The 20,970-nt window shown below is 46.2% G+C and overlaps 1 protein-coding gene across 4 annotated transcripts in view; it reads left to right on the forward strand.

Annotated features, from left to right (window-relative positions):
* The window catches only part of LOC143989249 (uncharacterized), a 175,207-nt gene that overhangs the window by 122,252 nt on the left and 31,985 nt on the right, over nucleotides 1-20,970 (forward strand). For all 4 annotated transcript variants that reach the window (XM_077489321.1, XM_077489319.1, XM_077489320.1 and 1 more), the window contains one exon: nucleotides 16,816-16,953. In XM_077489321.1, the coding sequence (XP_077345447.1) occupies nucleotides 16,816-16,953 (138 nt within the window). The remainder of the gene's footprint in view (nucleotides 1-16,815; nucleotides 16,954-20,970) is intronic.

A 20,970-nucleotide genomic window follows, 5' to 3' on the forward strand; every position in this document is an offset into this window, starting at 1 on the left:
CATTTATGCAGGAAAAAAAGTCCTTTAAAATCACTCGCAGCTATAATGAATTGTCGGCTCCCGTAATACAGAGAACACTCATTGAAAGTCATTGATAAATAAATAAATAAAAAAAAAAAAAAGCGTGGGGGTCCCCCAAATTCAATTACCAGGCCCTTCAGGTCTGGTATGGATATTAAGGAGAACCCTGCCTCAAATTTAAGGAAAAATTTGACGTGGGGTTCCCCCTAAATATCCATAACCAGACCCTTCAGGTCTGGTATGGATATTAAGGGGAACCCCGCGTCAAATTAAAAAAAAAATTGACGTGGGGTTCCCCCTAAAAATCCATACCAGACCCTTTATCCGAGCACGCAACCTGGCAGGCCGCAGGAAAAGAGGGGGGGACGAGAGAGCGGCCCCCCCTCCCTCCTGAACCGTACCAGGCCACATGCCCTCAACATTGGGAGGATGCTTTGGGGGTCCGTGACCCCTCAAAGCACCTTGTCCCCATGTTGATGAGGACAAGGGCCTCATCTCCACAACCCTGGCCGGTGGTTGTGGAGGTCTGCGGGCGGGGGGCTTATCAGAATCTGGAAGCCCCCTTTAACAAGGGGACCCCCAGATCCCGGCCCCCCCCCTGTTTGAAATGGTAAGGGGGTACAAAAGTACCCCTACCATTTCACAAAGAAAGTGTAAAAAATGTTTAAATAAAACAAACACACTTTTTAAAAATTCCTTTATTAAAAATAAAAAAAAGATTCCAGCGGCGGTAATCCACTCTTGCTATCCAGCGACGGACGGTCATCTCTCCAGCGATGTCTAATGTCATCCAGCGCAGCGCAGCGAATCCTTCGTCCTTCTTCTGTCTCCTCCACGGAGACACTGCAGGCCTTCCGGCGGATGACGTTTCTTATATACGGAGGGCGGGGCCACCCGTCACCTGACCCCGCCCCCCTCTGACGCAAGGGGAAACCCGGGGTTCCCCGTGACGTATGGGTGACCCCGCCCCCCTCTGATGTAACGGAAACCTGCCTGTGTTACATCAGAGGGGTGCGGGTCACCCCTACGTCACAGGGAACCCCGGGTTTCCCCTTGCGTCAGAGGGGGGCGGGGTCAGGTGACGGGTGGCCCCGCCCTCCGTATATAAGAAACGTCATCCGCCGGAATGCCTGCAGTGTCTCCGTGGAGGAGACAGAAGAAGGACGAAGGATTCGCTGCGCTGCGCTGGATGACATTAGACATCGCTGGAGAGATGACCGTCCGTCGCTGGATAGCAAGAGTGGATTACCGCCGCTGGAATCTTTTTTTTATTTTTAATAAAGGAATTTTTAAAAAGTGTGTTTGTTTTATTTAAACATTTTTTACACTTTCTTTGTGAAATGGTAGGGGTACTTTTGTACCCCCTTACCATTTCAAACAGGGGGGGGGGCGGGATCTGGGGGTCCCCTTGTTAAAGGGGGCTTCCAGATTCTGATAAGCCCCCCGCCCGCAGACCTCCACAACCACCGGCCAGGGTTGTGGGGATGAGGCCCTTGTCCTCATCAACATGGGGACAAGGTGCTTTGAGGGGTCACGGACCCCCAAAGCATCCTCCCAATGTTGAGGGCATGTGGCCTGGTACGGTTCAGGAGGGAGGGGGGGGCGCTCTCTCGTCCCCCCCTCTTTTCCTGCGGCCTGCCAGGTTGCGTGCTCGGATAAAGGGTCTGGTATGGATTTTTAGGGGGAACCCCACGTCAATTTTTTTTTTAATTTGACGCGGGGTTCCCCTTAATATCCATACCAGACCTGAAGGGTCTGGTTATGGATATTTAGGGGGAACCCCACGTCAAATTTTTTCTTAAATTTGAGGCAGGGTTCTCCTTAATATCCATACCAGACCTGAAGGGCCTGGTAATTGAATTTGGGGGACCCCCACGCTTTTTTTTTTATTTATTTATTTATTTATCAATGACTTTCAATGAGTGTTCTCTGTATTACGGGAGCCGACAATTCATTATAGCTGCGAGTGATTTTAAAGGACTTTTTTTCCTGCATAAATGACACTTTGTGCAGGGACAATTATAAGCACGGGAAACATGCGCCCCTTCACAGGCATACTATAGACAACCCCCCCCTACGAAATTTAAAGGAATATTACACTTTTATTGTTTCACTTTAATCATTATTAAAATCATTGCTCCCGAAAAAACGGCCGTTTTTAAAACTTTTTTTTGCATTGATACATGTCCCCTGGGGCAGGACCCGGGTCCCCAAACACTTTTTAGGACAGTAACTTGCAGAATCTTTTCTCTCTGTCAAATCTTTTTTCTCTGTCGAATATTTTCTCTATATAATCTTGGACTAATAGAGGTAAGGTTAGGCACATTCGACCACAGGTTCTATAGACAGATTGTTGTCAGAGTCATGTCGAATCTCCTATTCTATATCGAACTGTTGTAACAATGAAAACGAAAATAAAGCATTTATTTATGTCGGATCTTTCGTTTTTCGGATTTTGTGCTTTCGTTATCGTTTGTCAAAACGAAAACGAAAATAGCTGAAATTCGGACGAAAATGCATTCGGACGAAAACGAATGCACATGTCTAATAAGGACTGGTAACTTGGTCTGTCTAGGGTGCTACAGTACATAGGGTTGAGTGAGGTACAGTCTGCTATTCTATAAGGACTGGTATCGGTCCACAATACATAGGGTTGAGGTGCACTACTGCTGACCGCTGCCCTATACTGCAGCAGTCCTTCATCGGTATAGGGACTGACGTACAGTCTGCTAATCAGTCACACACAACCTACTTGGTCCACAAAAGTCCTTATAAGGACTGGTAAGGTATATAGGGTGCTACAGTACATAGGGTTGAGTGAGGTACAGTCTGCTATTCTATAAGGACTGGTATCGGTCCACAATACATAGGGTTGAGGTGCACTACTGCTGACTGCTGCCCTATACTGCAGCAGTCCTTCATCGGTATAGGGACTGACGTACAGTCTTCTAATCACTCGCACACAACCTACTTGGTCCACAAAAGTCCTTATAAGGACTGGTAACTTGGTCTGTCTAGGGTGCTACAGTACATAGGGTTGAGTGAGGTACAGTCTGCTATTCTATAAGGACTGGTATCGGTCCACAATACATAGGGTTGAGGTGCACTACTGCTGACCGCTGCCCTATACTGCAGCAGTCCTTCATCGGTATAGGGACTGAGAGTTTTGTCACAGGGTCATTTAAAAAATGACAGGCAAAGGAAGAGGCAGGCCCTTCCGCAGGGGTGGTAGGGGTAGGGCAGGAGCAATAGGCTTGAGCCAAAGTGGGAAGTTGTAGAAGGTGTGTTCAATTACTTTAAAGGACGCACCAGACTTGGTTGAATGGCTCGCTCAGCCTTACTCTTCTGCACCCTCCTCATCCTCTCGATCTGCACCCTCTTCTTCACTCTCTGCTATGTGCACCCCCAAAGACACTACCACCAACAACACCACCACCACCACATACCTTCCGCTTGAGTCACAGGAATTATTTTCCGATCCATATCAAGAGGACATTTCTGATGCGCAGCCACTCTTGGTATTGGATCAGGAAGAGGAGGTAGCAACAACCGCTACTCAGCCGCCTGACGCCAGTAAAACAAAAGAAGAATATCGCGCTTGGGGTAAACCTAAAAGCTGCAACCACAACCATCTAATATCTAGATATGAAGAAACTCAAACAAATTATATATAAAGTTGCGCTAAAGTTACATGAAAAAATTAAAATAAAGAGTCCAGTGCAAATTATTAAAGGGGTTCTGCACTCAAAATACAACATTTGCCCATTCTGTTGCCTATAGTTAATATATCTCATAATGCCACCTGTTTTTTTTTTTTGATTCACCTACCTTTTGTAATCTTCAGTACTTTATTTTAAACCCCTGCGGCGATGGGCGGTCTCTTGCGGCGATGGGCGGTCTCTTGCGGGGATCAGCGTAATTTCCTGTTGAAGCCCGCACTGTCTCCTGTGATCTCGTTCGTGTAATCCCAGGAGACATTGCGGCTAATGCACCCGACATCTCGCGAGATTTCGGGTGCTACAGCCAACATCTCGCGTGATTTTGGTAATTACAGCCGAGATCTCGCGAGATCTCGGCTGTAATTACCGAAATCACGCGAGATGTCGGCTGTAGCACCCGAAATCTCGCGAGATGTCGGCTGTAGCACCCGAAATCTCGCGAGATGTCGGGTGCATTAGCCGCAATGTCTCCTGGGATTACACGAACGAGATCCCAGGAGACAGTGCGGGCTTCAACAGGAAATTACGCTGATCCCCGCAAGAGACCGCCCATCGCCGCAGGGGTTTAAAATAAAGTACTGAAGATTACAAAAGGTAGGTGAATCAAAAAAAAAAAACAGGTGGCATTATGAGATATATTAACTATAGGCAACAGAATGGGCAAATGTTGTATTTTGAGTGCAGAACCCCTTTAAGATAAAAAATCAAAAATCAAAAAATCCTGTGTAAAGTTCAAATGAAGAAGAGAGGAATCTTTTTATAATAATAATGGACTCTTCGTTTCCACAAAAGGCCAATAAATAAAGAAACCAATCCTTCTTACGAATTCAGTGAAATCTTCTTACAAATCCAAAGTTGAAAAAGGTTTGACCCTTACCACAATGGGTGGACTCCCAGTCAATGGAGTCGTTAATGCGAGCAGACAGCCCTCTGCGGGGTTCTTTTGCGTGTAATCCGTTCCGTTATGATACCAGACGTGTGGATAGATGCAGATCCTACGAAAGTGATCGACATAGATTACGACAATTCCGTACGTCTTTCTTCCCTTCTCGAACACTGTAGGTAATGGTAATCCGATCTCCCTGTGCGCCTGGAGTTTGTTTATAGCTCCCCAGTAAATCCTCCGATATCAGGGTTTTACAATGAGCAAACCTGTGGTAAAACACAAACTACTCGGGCCTCTCGGCCACGAGTAGAGGGGAGGGGAAAACAAGGAAGGACTCCAATCGTGAAAGTACCGTTTTGCAAACGACAATTTATTAAAAATCCTTTTCGAACATACAGCAGACCAGTGACCGAATAGGTCAGATTCTAATGAAAGCCCAGGGGCTGTTTGTGCTGATACCACCACGCTTAGAATATTCCCTAGCACGGGTGTATACTTGTTTTTATTTTTAACCGGTTTTTTATGCATATGTATTTTTTCATGTATTAGAGTTAGACCGATTCGGTCGTACCTTTTGGTCTATTGTATACTATAAAGCTTTCATTAGAATCGGACCTATTCGGTCACTGGTCTGCTGTATGTTCGAAAAGGATTTTTAATAAATTGTCGTTTGCCAAACGGTACTTTCACGATTGGAGTCCTTCCTTGTTTTCCCCTCCCCTCTACTCGTGGCCGAGAGGCCCGAGTAGTTTGTGTTTTACCACAGGTTTGCTCATTGCAAAACCCTGATATCGGAGGATTTACTGGGGAGCTATAAACAAACTCCAGGCGCACAGGGAGATCGGATTACCATTACCTACGGTGTTCGAGAAGGGAAGAAAGACGTACGGAATTGTCGTAATCTATGTCGATCGCTTTCGTAGGATCTGCATCTATCCACACGTCTGGTATCATAACGGAACGGATTACACGCAAAAGAACCCCGCAGAGGGCTGTCTGCTCGCATTAACGACTCCATTGACTGGGAGTCCACCCATTGTGGTAAGGGTCAAACCTTTTTCAACTTTGGATTTGTAAGAAGATTTCACTGAATTCGTAAGAAGGATTGGTTTCTTTATTTATTGGCCTTTTGTGGAAACGAAGAGTCCATTATTATTATAAAAAGATTCCTCTCTTCTTCATTTGAACTTTACACAGGATTTTTTGATTTTTGATTTTTTATCTTAATAATTTGCACTGGACTCTTTATTTTCATTTTTTCATGTAACTTTAGCGCAACTTTATATATAATTTGTCTGACGACAGTACCCAGATAAGCCCAAGGAGGAGGTTGGTCCACGGTGTTGCTGCCTACTCCGAGATCTCTACTTATAGCGGTGGGGAAGGTGACGTCGATGATGACGTGTCTAGTGATGTCACGTGGGTGCCCACAAGAGAGGAAGAGGAGGGGAGTTCAGAGGGAGATATGGACCAGCAGATAGGGAGGAGAAGCAGGAATAATTTACATTGCACAGGAGGGACAAAGCAGACTGCAAATGTATCAGGAGCGAGTCATCGACCATGTACGGTCACATCTGGCGCTCCCAGGACACCGGCACATGGCTCCGCAGTGTGGGCTTTTTTTAATGTGTCCGCTGCTGACAATAGCGTTGCCATCTGCAATCTTTGCAGTCAACGCATTAGTCGCGGTAAGCCCAACACTCACCTAGGGACGACCGCCTTAAGAAGGCACATGAGCAGCCATCACTGAGCCCAGTGGGAGCAACGGAACACACAAAGCCACACTGCAGGCTCTCACCGTCCAGCCTCGTCTTCTACTTCTCCTTCTCCTCTCTCCTCACAATTGTCCTCCACTCCACCTTCCATCACGCCAAGCTCACGTTTTTCTGCAAAAAGGCAGGCTTCCGTGGGCCTAATGTTCGAGCGTAAATAATGATGACGCCGGATAACCCTCTTGCCCAACGGTTGACGGCTGGCTTGTCAGAACTCATAGCCCGCCAACTACTGCCATATAAACTGGTGGACTCTGAGGCCTTTCGCAAATTTGTGGCCATCGGAACACCACAATGGAAGGTCCCAGGAAGGAAGTATTTCTCAGAGAAGGGCATCCCAGAGCTATATGGCCATGTTCAGTGGCAAGTGAATGTATCTCTGGCACACAGTGTCGGTGCCAAGATACATCTGACCACAGACACGTGGTCTATCAAACACAGGCAGGGAAGGTATATCAGTTTTACTGCCCACTGGGTGAACCTTCTGACGGCCGTCAAGCATGTAACCCGTGGCACCCATGTAGATTTGGTTTTACCACCACGGATTGCATGCAGGCCTGACTCTTCTTCTCCTCCTCCTCCTACTCCATCCTCCTCCCTCTCCTCCTCAGCTGACTCCTCCTTTTCCACTGCTAGCGTCTCTTCCGCTGCACCGCCCAAGCTCTCCAGAACCTATTCCACATGCCAGGTGAGACGTTGCCATGCCGTGCTGCGTCTGTTGTGCCTGGAAGCCAAGAGCCACACTGGCCCGGCACTCCTTTCAGCTTTGTGTTCACAGGCAGATCAGTGGCTAACACCGCTCAATTTGACAGTTGGTAAAGTGGTGTGTGACAACGGTGCCAATCTGCTTAGCGCATTGAAACAGGGCAAAATCACGCACGTGCCATGCATGGCACACGTCTTAAACTTGGTCGTGCAGGGATTCCTTGTCAAATACCCTGGGGTCCAGGACATCTTGTGGCAGGCAAGGAAAATCTCGGCCCATTTCAGAAGATCTTACACGGCCATGGCTCCCCTTGCTGACATTCAGCGGCGACACAATCTGCCGGTCAGACGTCTTATTTGTGATTGCCTGACGCGATGGAACTCAACCTTCTATATGCTTGATAGGCTTCTCCAGCAGAAACGTGCAGTTAACGTCTACCTGTATGAACTCTGCGGCAGAACCGGTTCTGAGGAGCTGGGGTTTTTTTCACCGCGCCAGTGGCTGCTCATGCGCGACGCATGCAGACTTCTGCGGCCATTTGAGGAGATCACCAAACTGGTCAGTCGCAGCCATGGCGCCATCAGTGACATGGTACCTTATGCCTTCTTTATGGAGCATGCATTGCGTCGTGTCATTGATCAAGCTGTGGAGGAGCAGGAGCGGGAAGATGAGGAAGTCGCAATGCTGGATGAATTCCCGGGGGGGCTACTCTATCTGAGACAAGTCAACAACAGGAGTCTGAAGAGGAGTCAGAGGAGGATGGTGCCGGGGCAGATGAGGAGGAGCAAGAAGAGCATGCTTTAAACCTTTCTGGGATCCCTGTTGTGTGTGGATGGGGAGAGGAGAATGAAGAGGACGACATTATCCTGGATGATGAGCAGGAGCCAGGCCACCACACCGCTTCCACTTTAGTGCAAATGGGGGCTTTCATGCTCCAGTGTTTTAATAGGGACCCCCGTATAAAAAGCATAAGGGTCAAGGACCAGTACTGGGTGGCAACATACTTAGACCCCCGGTACAAACACAAAATGGCGGAAATGTTACCGCCGTCGCAGAGGGCTGTCAGAATGCAGCACTTCCAGGCCTTGCTTCAAGAAATGCTGCATTCTGCTTTGCGTGCGCTGGCAGAGGAGCAATTCCCACTCCCAGAGAAGGAGTTGCGGGTACCAATCCAACAGCGCCTGCAAGAAGAGGCCGGTTTGAAGATGTGTTGGTGACTTCGGATATGAGGTCATTCTTTCAGCCGACCCATCGACAGGTGTCATCCGGATCCAGCATCAGGGAATGCCTAGACCGTCAGGTGTCCGACTACATCGGGTTAACGGCCGATGTGGACGCTCTGAGGAGTGATGAACCCCTGGACTACTGGGTGGGCAGGCTTGACCTCTGGCCAGAGCTTGCCCAATTTTCAATCGAACTGTTGGCTTGCCCCTCATCCAGTGTCCTGTCCGAAAGGACGTTCAGCGCAGCAGGGTGGATCGCGACCGATAAGCGTACTCGCCTAGCTCACGACAGTGTTAACTACCTCACATTTCTAAAAATGAATGAGGCATGGATCTCGGAGGAATTCAACACATGTGACCAGTAGACCATGTATATTTCTATAAACAATTTTTTTAATCAAGCACACAGGCCTTCTTTCTTCATTTGGCTCACTTCCTTGTCCAAAAAAAGCACACTGTACTATATGCCCGTAACCTCCTCTTTGAAGAGGTTGAGCGTTGTCATATTTCTACTGGGGCTGCTTATTATGAGGGGCTCCCACCATCCCTGTGCTGTGCTGACATCCTCCTGGGGCTGTACCTCTGCTGTGCATATTATGAGCGGCTCCCACCATCCCTGTGCTGTGCTGACTTCCTCCTGAGGCTGTACCTCTGCTGTGCATATTTTGAGGTGCTCCCACCATCCCTGTGCTATGCTCATTATGAGGGGCTCCCACCATCCCTGTGTTGTGCTGACTTACTCCTGGGGCTGCTTATTATGAGGGGCTCCCACCATCCCTGTGCTATGCTGACATCCTCCTGGGGCTGTACCTCTGCTGTGCATATTATGAAGGGGTCCCACCATCCCTGTGCTATGCTCATTTTGAGGGGCTCCCACCATCCCTGTGCTATGCTCATTATGAGGGGCTCCCACCATCCCTGTGCTATGCTGACATCCTCCTGGGGCTGCTTTTTACGAGGGGCTCCCACCATCCCTGTGCTGTGCTGACTTCCTCCTGGGGCTGTACCTCTGCTGTGCATATTATGAAGGGGTCCCCACCATCCCTGTGCTATGCTTATTTTGAGGGGCTCCCACCATCCCTGTGCTATGCTCATTATGAGGGGCTCTGACCATCCCTGTGCTATGCTCATTATGAGGGGCTCCCACCATCCCTGTGCTATGCTCATTATGAGGGGCTCCCACCATCCCTGTGCTATGCTGACATCCTCCTGGGGCTGCTTTTTATGAGGGGCTCCCACCATCCCTGTGCTGTGCTGACTTCCTCCTGGGGCTGTACCTCTGCTGTGCATATTTTGAGGTGCTCCCACCATCCCTGTGCTATGCTCATTTTGAGGGGCTCCCACCATCCCTGTGTTGTGCTGACTTCCTCCTGGGGCTGTACCTCTGCTGTGCATATTTTGAGGTGCTCCCACCATCCCTGTGCTATGCTCATTTTGAGGGGCTCCCACCATCCCTGTGTTGTGCTGACTTACTCCTGGGGCTGCTTATTATGAGGGGCTCCCACCATCCCTGTGCTATGCTGACATCCTCCTGGGGCTGCTTATTATGAGGGGCTCCCACCATCCCTGTGCTATGCTCATTATGAGGGGCTCCCACCATCCCTGTGCTATGCTGACTTCCTCCTGGGGCTGTTTACGGTGCAGGTGTCAGTGCTGTATATCACGGTGCTGATGTCAGTGCTCTCTGTCACGGTGCTGCTGTCAGTGCTGTATATCACGGTGCTGGTGTGAGTGCTTTATGTCACGGTGCTGATGTCAGTGCTCTCTATCACGGTGCTGCTGTCAGTGCTGTATATCACGGTGCTGGTGTCATTGCTGTATGTCACGCTGCTGATGTCAGTGCTCTCTATCACGGTGCTGCTGTCAGTGCTGTATATCACGGTGCTGGTGTGAGTGCTTTATGTCACGCTGCTGATGTCAGTGCTCTGTATCACGGTGCTGCTGTCAGATGACTCTATCACGGTGCAGGTGTCATTGCTGTATGTCACGCTGCTGGTGATCATCTCCTGCACCCTCTTCTTTGCCTACCCTGGTCCCTGACCTTCCCTCTCCTCCATTGCCTTCATGCGCTCCACAGTCCTGAATTGTCACAACAATTTCCCATATAAGAAAAGAATGCTTGTAGTTGTCGATCCCAGATTCACCTCATACATGTGTTATGTCATTGGCCATGTGGTGGGACTATGTTTGCACAGCTATTAATTATTTTGTGGCTGCAAATTTGACTTATAGGTTTGCGAAGTTCACCTCCCATTGAAGTCAATGGGGCCCACCGCGAACGTTCTGGTTCGCGAACTATCGGCCACGTTCGCGGTCCGCGTTCGCGAAACGTCCCGTCGGAAGTTCGTCCATCACTACTAATGATTTCACAGTACAAGCAGCTACAGAGGTCAGTCATGGCTTGTTTTAAAGTAGTTGTAAACCCTTACAAACCATTTTTCACTACAGAAAAGCCTATAATAAAGCTTACCTGTAGCTATCATTGATATCTCCTAAACCTGCATTGTTTAGGAGATATCAATGTCATCGGAACATGTGCACTGAAGCAACGGCTTGTTTGTGCCATTGCTTCAGCTGATGTGCCATTACTGGTGGCTCGGGAGTGATGTCATCGCGGTTCTGGCCAATCACAGTGCCGGAGCCCATGATACCCAGAAATAACTCCGGGAGACCTGTGTGCTGGAACCGCTGCAGGCGCTTCGATCTAAGGTATTTCATAATGAGCTAGTATGCATAGCATACTAGCTCATTATGCCTTTGTCCTGCTGTTTTTTTTTTCTTTTTTTTGTGGGTTTACAACCACTTTAAAGCTCTTTTGCTGATTGTTAATTTGTTAATTAGACATGTGCAGAACGAAAAAAAAAAATAGTTTTGAAATTTGTTTTGTTTATTCGTATTCAAATTGATTTGAATTTTCAGGATTCAAATTTGCATAGATTTGAATAGTATTAAAATCAATTTCTAATAGTTTTCAAGTTTGAATAGTTTTCAAATTTGAATTAGATTTTTTTTTTAATTTGAATAGTTTTGGAATTCGAAAAGTTTTTGAATTCAAATAGTTTTCAAATTCGAATTTGAAAAATGTTCAAATTTGAAAAGTTTTCAAATTCAAATAGTTTTCCAATTTTCAAAGAGAATAAAATAGAATAGAAAATAAAGCAATAGAATAGAAAAAAATAGAATTGAATAATATAAAAAATAGAATAGAAAATAAAAGAACTGAATAGAATGGAATAGAATAGAAACAAATAAAATAAAAAATAATAGAATAAAATAGAAAAAATATAACTTCCTATTCCAATCTATTCTTTTCTATGCTATTATTTTATTTTCAAGTTTTTTCGTTCTTTTCTGTTCCATCCTATTCTATTATATTCTATTCAAATTTATTGTATTCAAAATTCGAATTTCGGAAGATGGTTGTATTCTTTCTATTCTATTCTATTATGTTGTTTTTTTCTATACTATTATTTTATGTTATATTCTAGTCTAATATATTCTTTTCTATTATATTCAAATTAGAATTTTAGGAAATGGCTATAGTCTTTCTATTCTATTCTATTGTTTTTTTTATATACTATTATTTTCTATTCTATTATAGTCTATTCTATTTTATTCTTTTTTCTATTATTTTTTTATCTGTTTTACTCCATTATATCCTTTTCTTTTATGTTCTGTTATTTTTTTTTGTATCCTATTTAATTTTTTCTGTTCTATTCCTTTATTTTCTATTCTATTTTATTCTCTTTGGAAATTTGAAAGCTATTGGAATTTGAAAACTATTCGACTTTGAAAACTATTCAAAATTGATTTGAAAACTATTCGAACCTGAATTTTTTTTTTTTAAGTTATTTCAATTTCATTTCTGTTCAGTACTATTGTAATCCGGGAAATTCAAATACGAAATGAACTGCACATGTCTATTGTTAATACTTTAAAGTCCATAGTCTGAACACAGGTTGGGTAATGTGTCCTGCTAGGCTGTGTAGCAGAGCCGTGTATCTCTCTGTCCTTCTACAGACGGTCGGACATTCTGATGGAAAATATCCGATTGAACCATGTTGTTGGATAATCCGACCGTGTGTGGGCTCCATCGGACTGTTTCCGTAGGAATATCCCAGCACCAAAGTTTTAGAGCTGGGCTATAAAATTCTCAGACAACATGATCCTCATAAATATTCCAAGCAGTTCCTCCTAGCCTCCCCCCCACTATGTCTATAACATCTCCAATGTTTCAGAAAACAGGGTGAGGCACCAGAGAGGCTGCTAGGATGAGTCATCCAGCCCTGAGTCACTGAACTCTGACCCAGGTTTACAGCTCAGGCTTAATCCTCAGCTAAACTTAAATTTTCCTGCACTAAGGCCTTGTGCACACGGTCGGACATTCCGATGGAAAATGTCCGATCGGATCGTGTTGTCGGATAATCTGACCATGTGTGGGCTCCATCGGACTGTTTCTGTTGGAATATCCGACCGACAAAGTTTTAGAGCTGGGCTATAAAATTTTCCAACCACATGATCTGATCGGACTTTGTCCGATATTTTGTAGAGAATTCCGATCGGACAAAGTGCCACGCATGCTCAGATCAAATTCCTAGACCAAAGCTATTGGCTACTAGACTGAATGTAGTCCCGTCGTAACGAAATAACGTTACGAACGATCGGATTCTCCGACAACTTTGTCCGACCGTGTGTATGCAACACCAGTTTCGGAATGTCCGACCATGTGTACAAGGGCTAAGAGTTGAATGGAGAAACCTTTTGACAGGTTTAATGTAAGATGCAAGTAAACTGGGAATCCCCCACCCTGCACATAGAATTTTCAAAGACACTCCAGAGTAATTGTACAGTCCATGACGTTTTTTGTTTTTGTTATTAATTGAGAGTAATAATTTGGATAGAGATGGGAGGTTATGGAATGCCCACTTGACTTCAAGAACTTCAGGGACAACTTCCTATATATAGTCTCTATTTACAGGTCCTCTTCTTCCCCCAGAACACATTTGCTTGCAGAAATCAGCTGGAACACTGTGAAGATCTGACAGTCACTCAGATTAAAGGTGATAGCCCATTACAGGCAGGAACCTGAGGCCCCTTGTTTGTGTAGCAAAGAAACAGTGTCCAGCTTGTATCACTCTGCCACTACTGGTGCCAGCAACACCTCTTCAGGCACTGCCAACCCACCTGGCTGTAGCTGCCCCTTTCACTAGCCCTCCAGGCTAACTTCTCCCCACAGTCCTCCACACTGACACCACCAGCCCAACCGGCTGACTCTCAGGAGATCTCCCAGACGTGCTGACCTGCTTCTGCTTTCCTCTCTCCTTGCTCCTGTGCATCCAGAAGGGCTTCCTCCATGTGTTATGGTAGGATCCTTCCAGCACTAGACATGGGCTGAACGACCCCTGGTTCGGTTTGCGCCAGAAAATTCAAACATAGCAATAGTTCTGAACCGAACAACGAACCCCATGAAAGCCTATGGGACCCAAATTGGAAAAAGGCCCATTTTGAAAGCGTATATGCAAGTAATTGGCCCGGATACTGTCCTGGGGGACATGTAGCAATGAAAAAAAGGTTTGTAAAAAACATCCTTTTTAAATGAGCAGTGATTTACTGATGCTTAAAGTGAAATTATAAAAATGAGAAATAACAATAAGAGTGAAAAATTCCTTTAAATATAGTGCCTGGGGAACCCCTTAGTCTGCTTGTAAAGTGATGCATCTATACCGTGTATAGAACCTGCAGCAATAATGACATTTATAAAGCCAAAAAAATGAAATTTTCCCTGCAAGCTTTCATTATTTTATAAACAATGGCTTGGGGAGCCAGTCTGTATGATGAGGCCACAATTTCGTGCACTGGGAAATAAAAAAATTACAGATTTTTTGGTTGAATCCTGGTGTCTGTTTCGAAGTAACAAGTGCAGAAAGATGGACTATGGGTATTGGTGGTGCCTTCACATTGTATTCCTATAGAGAAGGGGTCTCAAATTGGTGGCCCTCCAGTTGTTGCAAAACTACAAATCCCTGAGGCATTGAAAGGCTGACAGTTACAAGCATGAATCCCACAGGCAGAGGCATGATGGGACTTATAGTTTCACAATGGCTGGAGGGCCACCAGTTTGAGACCCCTTCTATAGAGGTACTGTTGATGGCTGTGCATCATCAAGGGGCAAGTGGCTGATGCTGTGTTCAAATAACTCAGCTGACTCCTCCATGCCTGATGCTGGGACTATGGCAGTAGTAGCTGCATACCTTCCAACATTCTGAGATGGGAATGAGGGAAACCTACTAGGAAATGTATGTAGGCATGGGACACGCCCCCTGCCACACCCCTTAAAGTTAAATTAACAAAAAAAGGTTAATTAAATCCACAAGTGCTTTTTTTTACCACTACTATTCCATTATATTGGCTTTAAAATTTATAAAAACAATTTATAAAATTTGGATGAAGGTTTAGCACTGGGAAACACTTTTTGAAAGATAAAAAGTGCATTTTATATACAACTATATGGATCAGACCAAAATGAGGGACAATTGAGGGGGGGGGGGGGGGTGAGGGACAGAGGGACATTGCTCCAAATCAGGGACAGTCCCTCGAAATCAGGGACAGTTGGGAGCTATGGTAGCTGTGAACAAGGAGACAGATTAAGCCACTCTGGCAGCTGCCCTCATCTCTGCTTGGGTGAAGGAGGATGAGGAGGATGATGATGGCTTAGCAAGCCAGTCCACCACCTCCTCTGCATGCTGTGGCTGGATAGCACGGGCAACATCACCAAACAGAGGAAATTATGCCCTGCCTGAGAACTGACAACGTCCACATTTGCCTATGGACACATGCTGGCCCACTCACAGTGCCCTGGGAACTTCTGACTCTCCTTGATGGCCTCCCAGACATGATGGGGGCTTATTAACAAAATGTAACAAAGATGGAGAAATGTGTACGTGGATGCACTTTAATTAATGGAAAGTGGGGCTTGGTGCACTTTAACTTCAGTACTCACTACGCAGACACACTCCACTGACACACTACAATATACTGCAGTAAAACAGCACTGATGCCAAATGCAGTATACTGTATTAAAGGTTCAATAATGCACTGAATAATAATGCGTTAAACATGCACTAACACACTGAAATACACTACATTAAAGGTTCGCTACAATATACTGCAGAAAAGGTATATCAACTCACTGAAATATACTGCAGTAAACATGCAATAACACACTGCAATATACTGCAGTAAACGTGCACCAACGCAATGAAATATACTACATTAAATGTGTACCAACGCACTGAAATATACTGCATTTGTATAGCACTGATTTCTGTATAAATGACAATGGTCCCAAAAATGTGTCAAAAATGTCCGATGTGTCCACCATAATGTTGCAGTCACAATAAAAATTGCTGCTCACTGCCATTACATAATAAAAATGCTATAAAACTATGCACTATTTTGTAAATGCTATAACTTTTGCGCCAACCAGTCAATGATCGCTTATTGAGATTTTTTTACCTAAAATATGTAGGTAAAATGTACTTAAAAAGGTAATACATATCGGCCTAAACTGAGGGAAAAAAAATATATATTTTTGGGGGATATTTATTATAGCAAAAAGTAAAAAATAATGTGTTTTTTTCAAAATTGTCACTCTTTTTTTGTTTATAGAGCAAAAAATAAAAACCGTAGAGGTGATCAAATACCACTAAAAGAAAACTCTATTTGTGGGAAAATAAGGACATCAATTTTGTTTGGGATCGACACAGTGCTGAATCGCAAAAAGTGCTCCGGTCTTAAGCCAGCAAAATGGTCTGGTCTGAAAGTGGTTACAGAGGGGAGGGGAGAAACTGGTAGGATCATCCAGGTTTTTTTTAGGTGTTACAGGGGGTCAAATGACAAACACTGTGACATATAACATGCTTTAAAAGAGCAGGATCTATTTTTTTAACAAACGCATGGGTCCCACCAAAATCTATATCAGACCTTTACCATGCAGCCTGGAAGGCCAGGAAGGAGATGAGCATACCCACAAGAGATTGATGCTACCACAATTAAACCTGCTGCATAATTTTTTTATTCTTTTAATGGAAGTTTCTAAAAATTATGTTGAAGCGGTTGGTATTGATAGATCAAACGCATGGATGGTAGGGTACTTGGTTTAAAACAACCTCTTCTGATCATATCTTTGATTCCCAGTCAGTCAAAAATGATGGAAATGTTGTGTATGGTCTACTTAAGGTGGGCTCTGCAAATTGCTTTAATGCAATGTGTTCCTGCTTCCTACAACCTTGTCCTGTTTTTGGATTTTATACGGGCTTCCAAATCTTGATTTAAAAGATAGGCATGTATGACCAGGGGGCAGTATTGGCACCCCTGTCCACAATTACAGATGTAATATTTCTGTTCTCATACAATTCCTATTGCATTGGGATCATAATGTGTGCATCTGGAGAATGTTACTGACTGCCAGTTTCGGTCTTCTTCACAGATAAACGTGGAAGCTGCCCAAATATACAGACAACATGTGATAAACCTATTGAAAATACATGTAAAAATGACCAGGATTGTGAAGAGGATGAGAAGTGCTGTGACATATGTGGATACAATTGCCAGAAACCTGTGCCAGGTACCAACAATTTCAAATGTATTATTATTATTATTCAGGATTCATAAAGCCAATAGTTTGTGCAGCACTTTACAATATAAGAGGAGACAGTATAGTTACAATGCAATACAAGACAAGAAGGTTAGGAGGGCCCTACACATAATAGCTTACATTCTAATGAAGAGAGGAATGTGATAGAAAAACATAATAACTGTGTGAAGGATAAACTGAAAACAGAAGAAAGTAAAAGTTCAGTTGTTAGGTTGAGATGGGATAGGCTTCCCTAAAGAGATGAGGCGGACAGAGTAGGAGACAGTCATAAAGATTGGTGGAGAGAGTTCCAGAGGATGGGAGAGTCTCTAGAAGAAGCATGGAGGTGACTAGTGATGGACGAACTTCTGCCGGGACGTTTCGCGAACGCGGACCGCGGACGTGGCCGATAGTTCGCGAACCGTAACATTCGCGGCGGGCCCCATTGACTTCAATGGGAGGCGAACTTTGCAAACCTACAGGTCAAATTTGCAGCAACAAAATAATTAATAGCTGTGCAAACATAGTCCCACCACATGGCCAATGACATAACACATGTATGAGGTGAATCTGGGATCGACAACTACAAGCATTCTTTTTTTATATGGGAAATTGTTGTGACAATTCAGGACTGTGGAGCGCATGAAGGCAATGGAGGAGAGGGAAGGTCAGGGTAGGTAAAGAAGAGGGTGCAGGAGATGATCACCAGCAGCGTGACATACAGCAATGACACCTGTACCATGATAGAGTCATCTGACACCAGCACCGTGATAGAGAGCACTGACATCAGCAGCGTGACATACAGCAATGACACCTGCACAGTGATAGAGTCATCTGACACCAGCACCGTGACATAAAGCACTAACACCAGCACCGTGATATACAGCACTGACAGCAGCACCGTGATAGAGAGTACTGACATCAGCAATGTGATATACAGCACTGACACCTGCACCGTAAGCAGCCCCAGGAGGAAGTCAGCATAGCACAGGGATGGTGGGAGCCCCTCATAATGAGCATAGCACAGGGATGGTGGGAGCCCCTCATAATGAGCATAGCACAGGGATGGTGGGAGCCCCTCAAAATGAGCATAGCACAGGGATGGTGGGACCCCTTCATAATATGCACAGCAGAGGTACAGCCCCAGGAGGAAGTCAGCACAGCACAGGGATGGTGGGAGCCCCTCATAAAAAGCAGCCCCAGGAGGATGTCAGCATAGCACAGGGATGGTGGGAGCCCCTCATAATGAGCATAGCACAGGGATGGTGGGAGCCCCTCATAATATGCACAGCAGAGGTACAGCCCCAGGAGGAAGTCAGCACAGCACAGGGATGGTGGGAGCCCCTCATAATAAGCAGCCCCAGGAGGATGTCAGCACAGCACAGGGATGGTGGGAGCCCCTCATAATAAGCAGCCCCAGGAGGAAGTCAGCACAGCACAGGGATGGTGGGAGCCCCTCATAATAAGCATAGCACAGGGATGGTGGAAGCCCCTCATAATATGCACAGCAGAGGTACAGCCCCAGGAGGAAGTCAGCACAGCACAGGGATGGTGGGAGCCCCTCATAATAAGCAGCCCCAGGAGGAAGTCAGCACAGCACAGGGATGGTGGGAGCCCCTCATAATAAGCAGCCCCAGTAGAAATATGACACCGCTCAACCTCTTCAAAGAGAAGGTTACGAGCATATAGTACGGTGTGCTTTTTTTGGACAAGGAAGTGAGCCAAATGAAGAAAGAAGGTCTGTGTGCTCGATTAAAAAAATTGTTTATAGACATGTACATGGTCTACTGGTCACATGTGTTGAATTCCTCCGAGATCCATGCCTCATTCATTTTTAGAAATGTGAGGTAGTTAACACTGTCGTGTGCTAGGTGAGTACGCTTATCGGTCACGATCCCCCCTGCTGCGCTGAACGTCCTTTCGGACAGGACACTGGACGAGGGGCAAGCCATCAGTTCGATTGCAAATTGGGCAAGCTCTGGCCAGAGGTCAAGCCTGCCCACCCAGTAGTCCAGGGGTTCATCACTGCTCAGAGCGTCCACATCGGCCGTTAACCCGATGTAGTTGGACACCTGACGGTCTAGGCGTTCCCTGATGCTGAATCCGGGTGACACCTGTCGATGGGTCGGCTGAAAGAATGACCTCATATCCGAAGTCACCAACACATCTTCAAACCGGCCTCTTCTTGTAGGCGCTGTTGGATTGGTAGCCGCAACTCCTTCTCTGGGAGTGGGAATTGCTCCTCTGCCAGCACACGCAAAAGCAGAATGCAGCATTTCTCGAAGCAAGGCCTGGAAGTGCTCCATTCTGCCAGCCCTCTGTGACGGCGGTAACATTTCCGCCATTTTGTGTTTGTACCGGGGGTCTAAGTACGTTGCCACCCAGTACTGGTCCTTGACCCTTATGCTTTTTATACTATTAAAACACTGGAGCATGAAGGCCCCCATTTGCACTAAACTGGAAGCGGTGTTGTGGCCTGGCTCCTGCTCATCATCCAGGATAATGTCGTCCTCTTCATTCTCCTCTCCCCATCCACGCACAACAGGGATCCCAGAAAGGTTTAAAGCATGCTCCTCTTGCTCCTCCTCATCCGCCCCGGCACCATCCTCCTCTGACTCCTCTTCAGACTCCTGTTGTTCACTTGTCTCAGATAGAGTAGCCCCCCTGGGAATTCATCCAGCATTGTGACTTCCTCATCTTCCTGCTCCTGCTCCTCCACAGCTTGATCAATGACACGACGCAATGCACGCTCCATAAAGAAGGCATAAGGTACCATGTCACTGATGGCGCCATGGCTGCGACTGACCAGTTTGGTGATCTCCTCAAATGGCCACAGAAGTCTGCATGCGTCGCGCATGAGCAGCCACTGGCGCGGTGAAAAAAACCCCAGCTCCTCAGAACCTGTTCTGCCGCAGAGTTCATACAGGTAGACGTTAACTGCACGTTTCTGCTGGAGCAGCCTATCAAGCATATAGAAGGTTGAGTTCCATCGCGTCGGGCAATCGCAAATAAGACGTCTGACCGGCAGATTGTGTCGCCGCTGAATGTAAGTAAGGCGAGCCATGGCCGTGTAAGATCTTCTGAAATGGGCCAAGATTTTCCTTGCCTGCTGCAAGATGTCCTGGACCCCAGGGTATTTGACAACGAATCGCTGCACGACCAAGTTTAAGACGTGTGCCATGCATGGCACGTGTGTGATTTTGCCCTGTTTCAATGCGCTAAGCAGATTGGCACCGTTGTCACACCACTTTACCAACTGTCAAATTGAGCGGTGTTAGCCACTGATCTGCCTGTGAACACAAAGCTGAAAGGAGTGCCGGGCCAGTGTGGCTCTTGGCTTCCAGGCACAACAGACGCAGCACGGCATGGCAACGTCTCACCTGGCATGTCGAATAGGTTCTGGGGAGCTTGGGCGGCGCAGCGGAAGAGATGCTAGCAGCGGAAAAGGAGGAGTCAGCCGAGGAGGAGAGGGAGGAGGATGGAGTAGGATGAGGAGGAGAAGAAGAGTCAGGCCTGCATGCGGTCCGTGGCGGTAAAACCAAATCTACACGGGTGCCACGGGTTGCATGCTTGACGGCCGTCAGAAGGTTCACTCAGTGGGCAGTAAAAGTGATATACCTTCCCTGCCCGTGTTTGCTAGACCACGTGTCTGTGGTCAGATGTATCTTGGCACCGACACTGTGTGCCAGAGATACATTCACTTGCCGCTGAACATGGCCATATAGCTCTGGGATGCCCTTCTCTGAGAAATACTTCCTTCCTGGGACCTTCCATTGTGGTGTTCCAATGGCCACAAATTTGAGAAAGGCCTCCGAGTCCACCAGTTTATATGGCAGTAGTTGGCGGGCTATGAGTTCTGACAAGCCAGCCATCAACCGTCGGGCAAGAGGGTTATCCGGCGTCATCATTTTTTTACGCTCGAACATTAGGCCCACAGAAGCCTGCCTTTTTGCAGAAAAACGTGAGCTTGGTGTGATGGAAGGTGGAGTGGAGGACAATTGTGAGGAG

This window comes from Lithobates pipiens, unplaced genomic scaffold (genome assembly GCF_037356315.1).
Source record: "Lithobates pipiens isolate NorthernLeopardFrog02 unplaced genomic scaffold, aLitPip1_a1.2 Scaffold_18, whole genome shotgun sequence".
In the NCBI taxonomy this organism is placed as follows: Eukaryota; Metazoa; Chordata; class Amphibia; order Anura; family Ranidae; genus Lithobates; species Lithobates pipiens.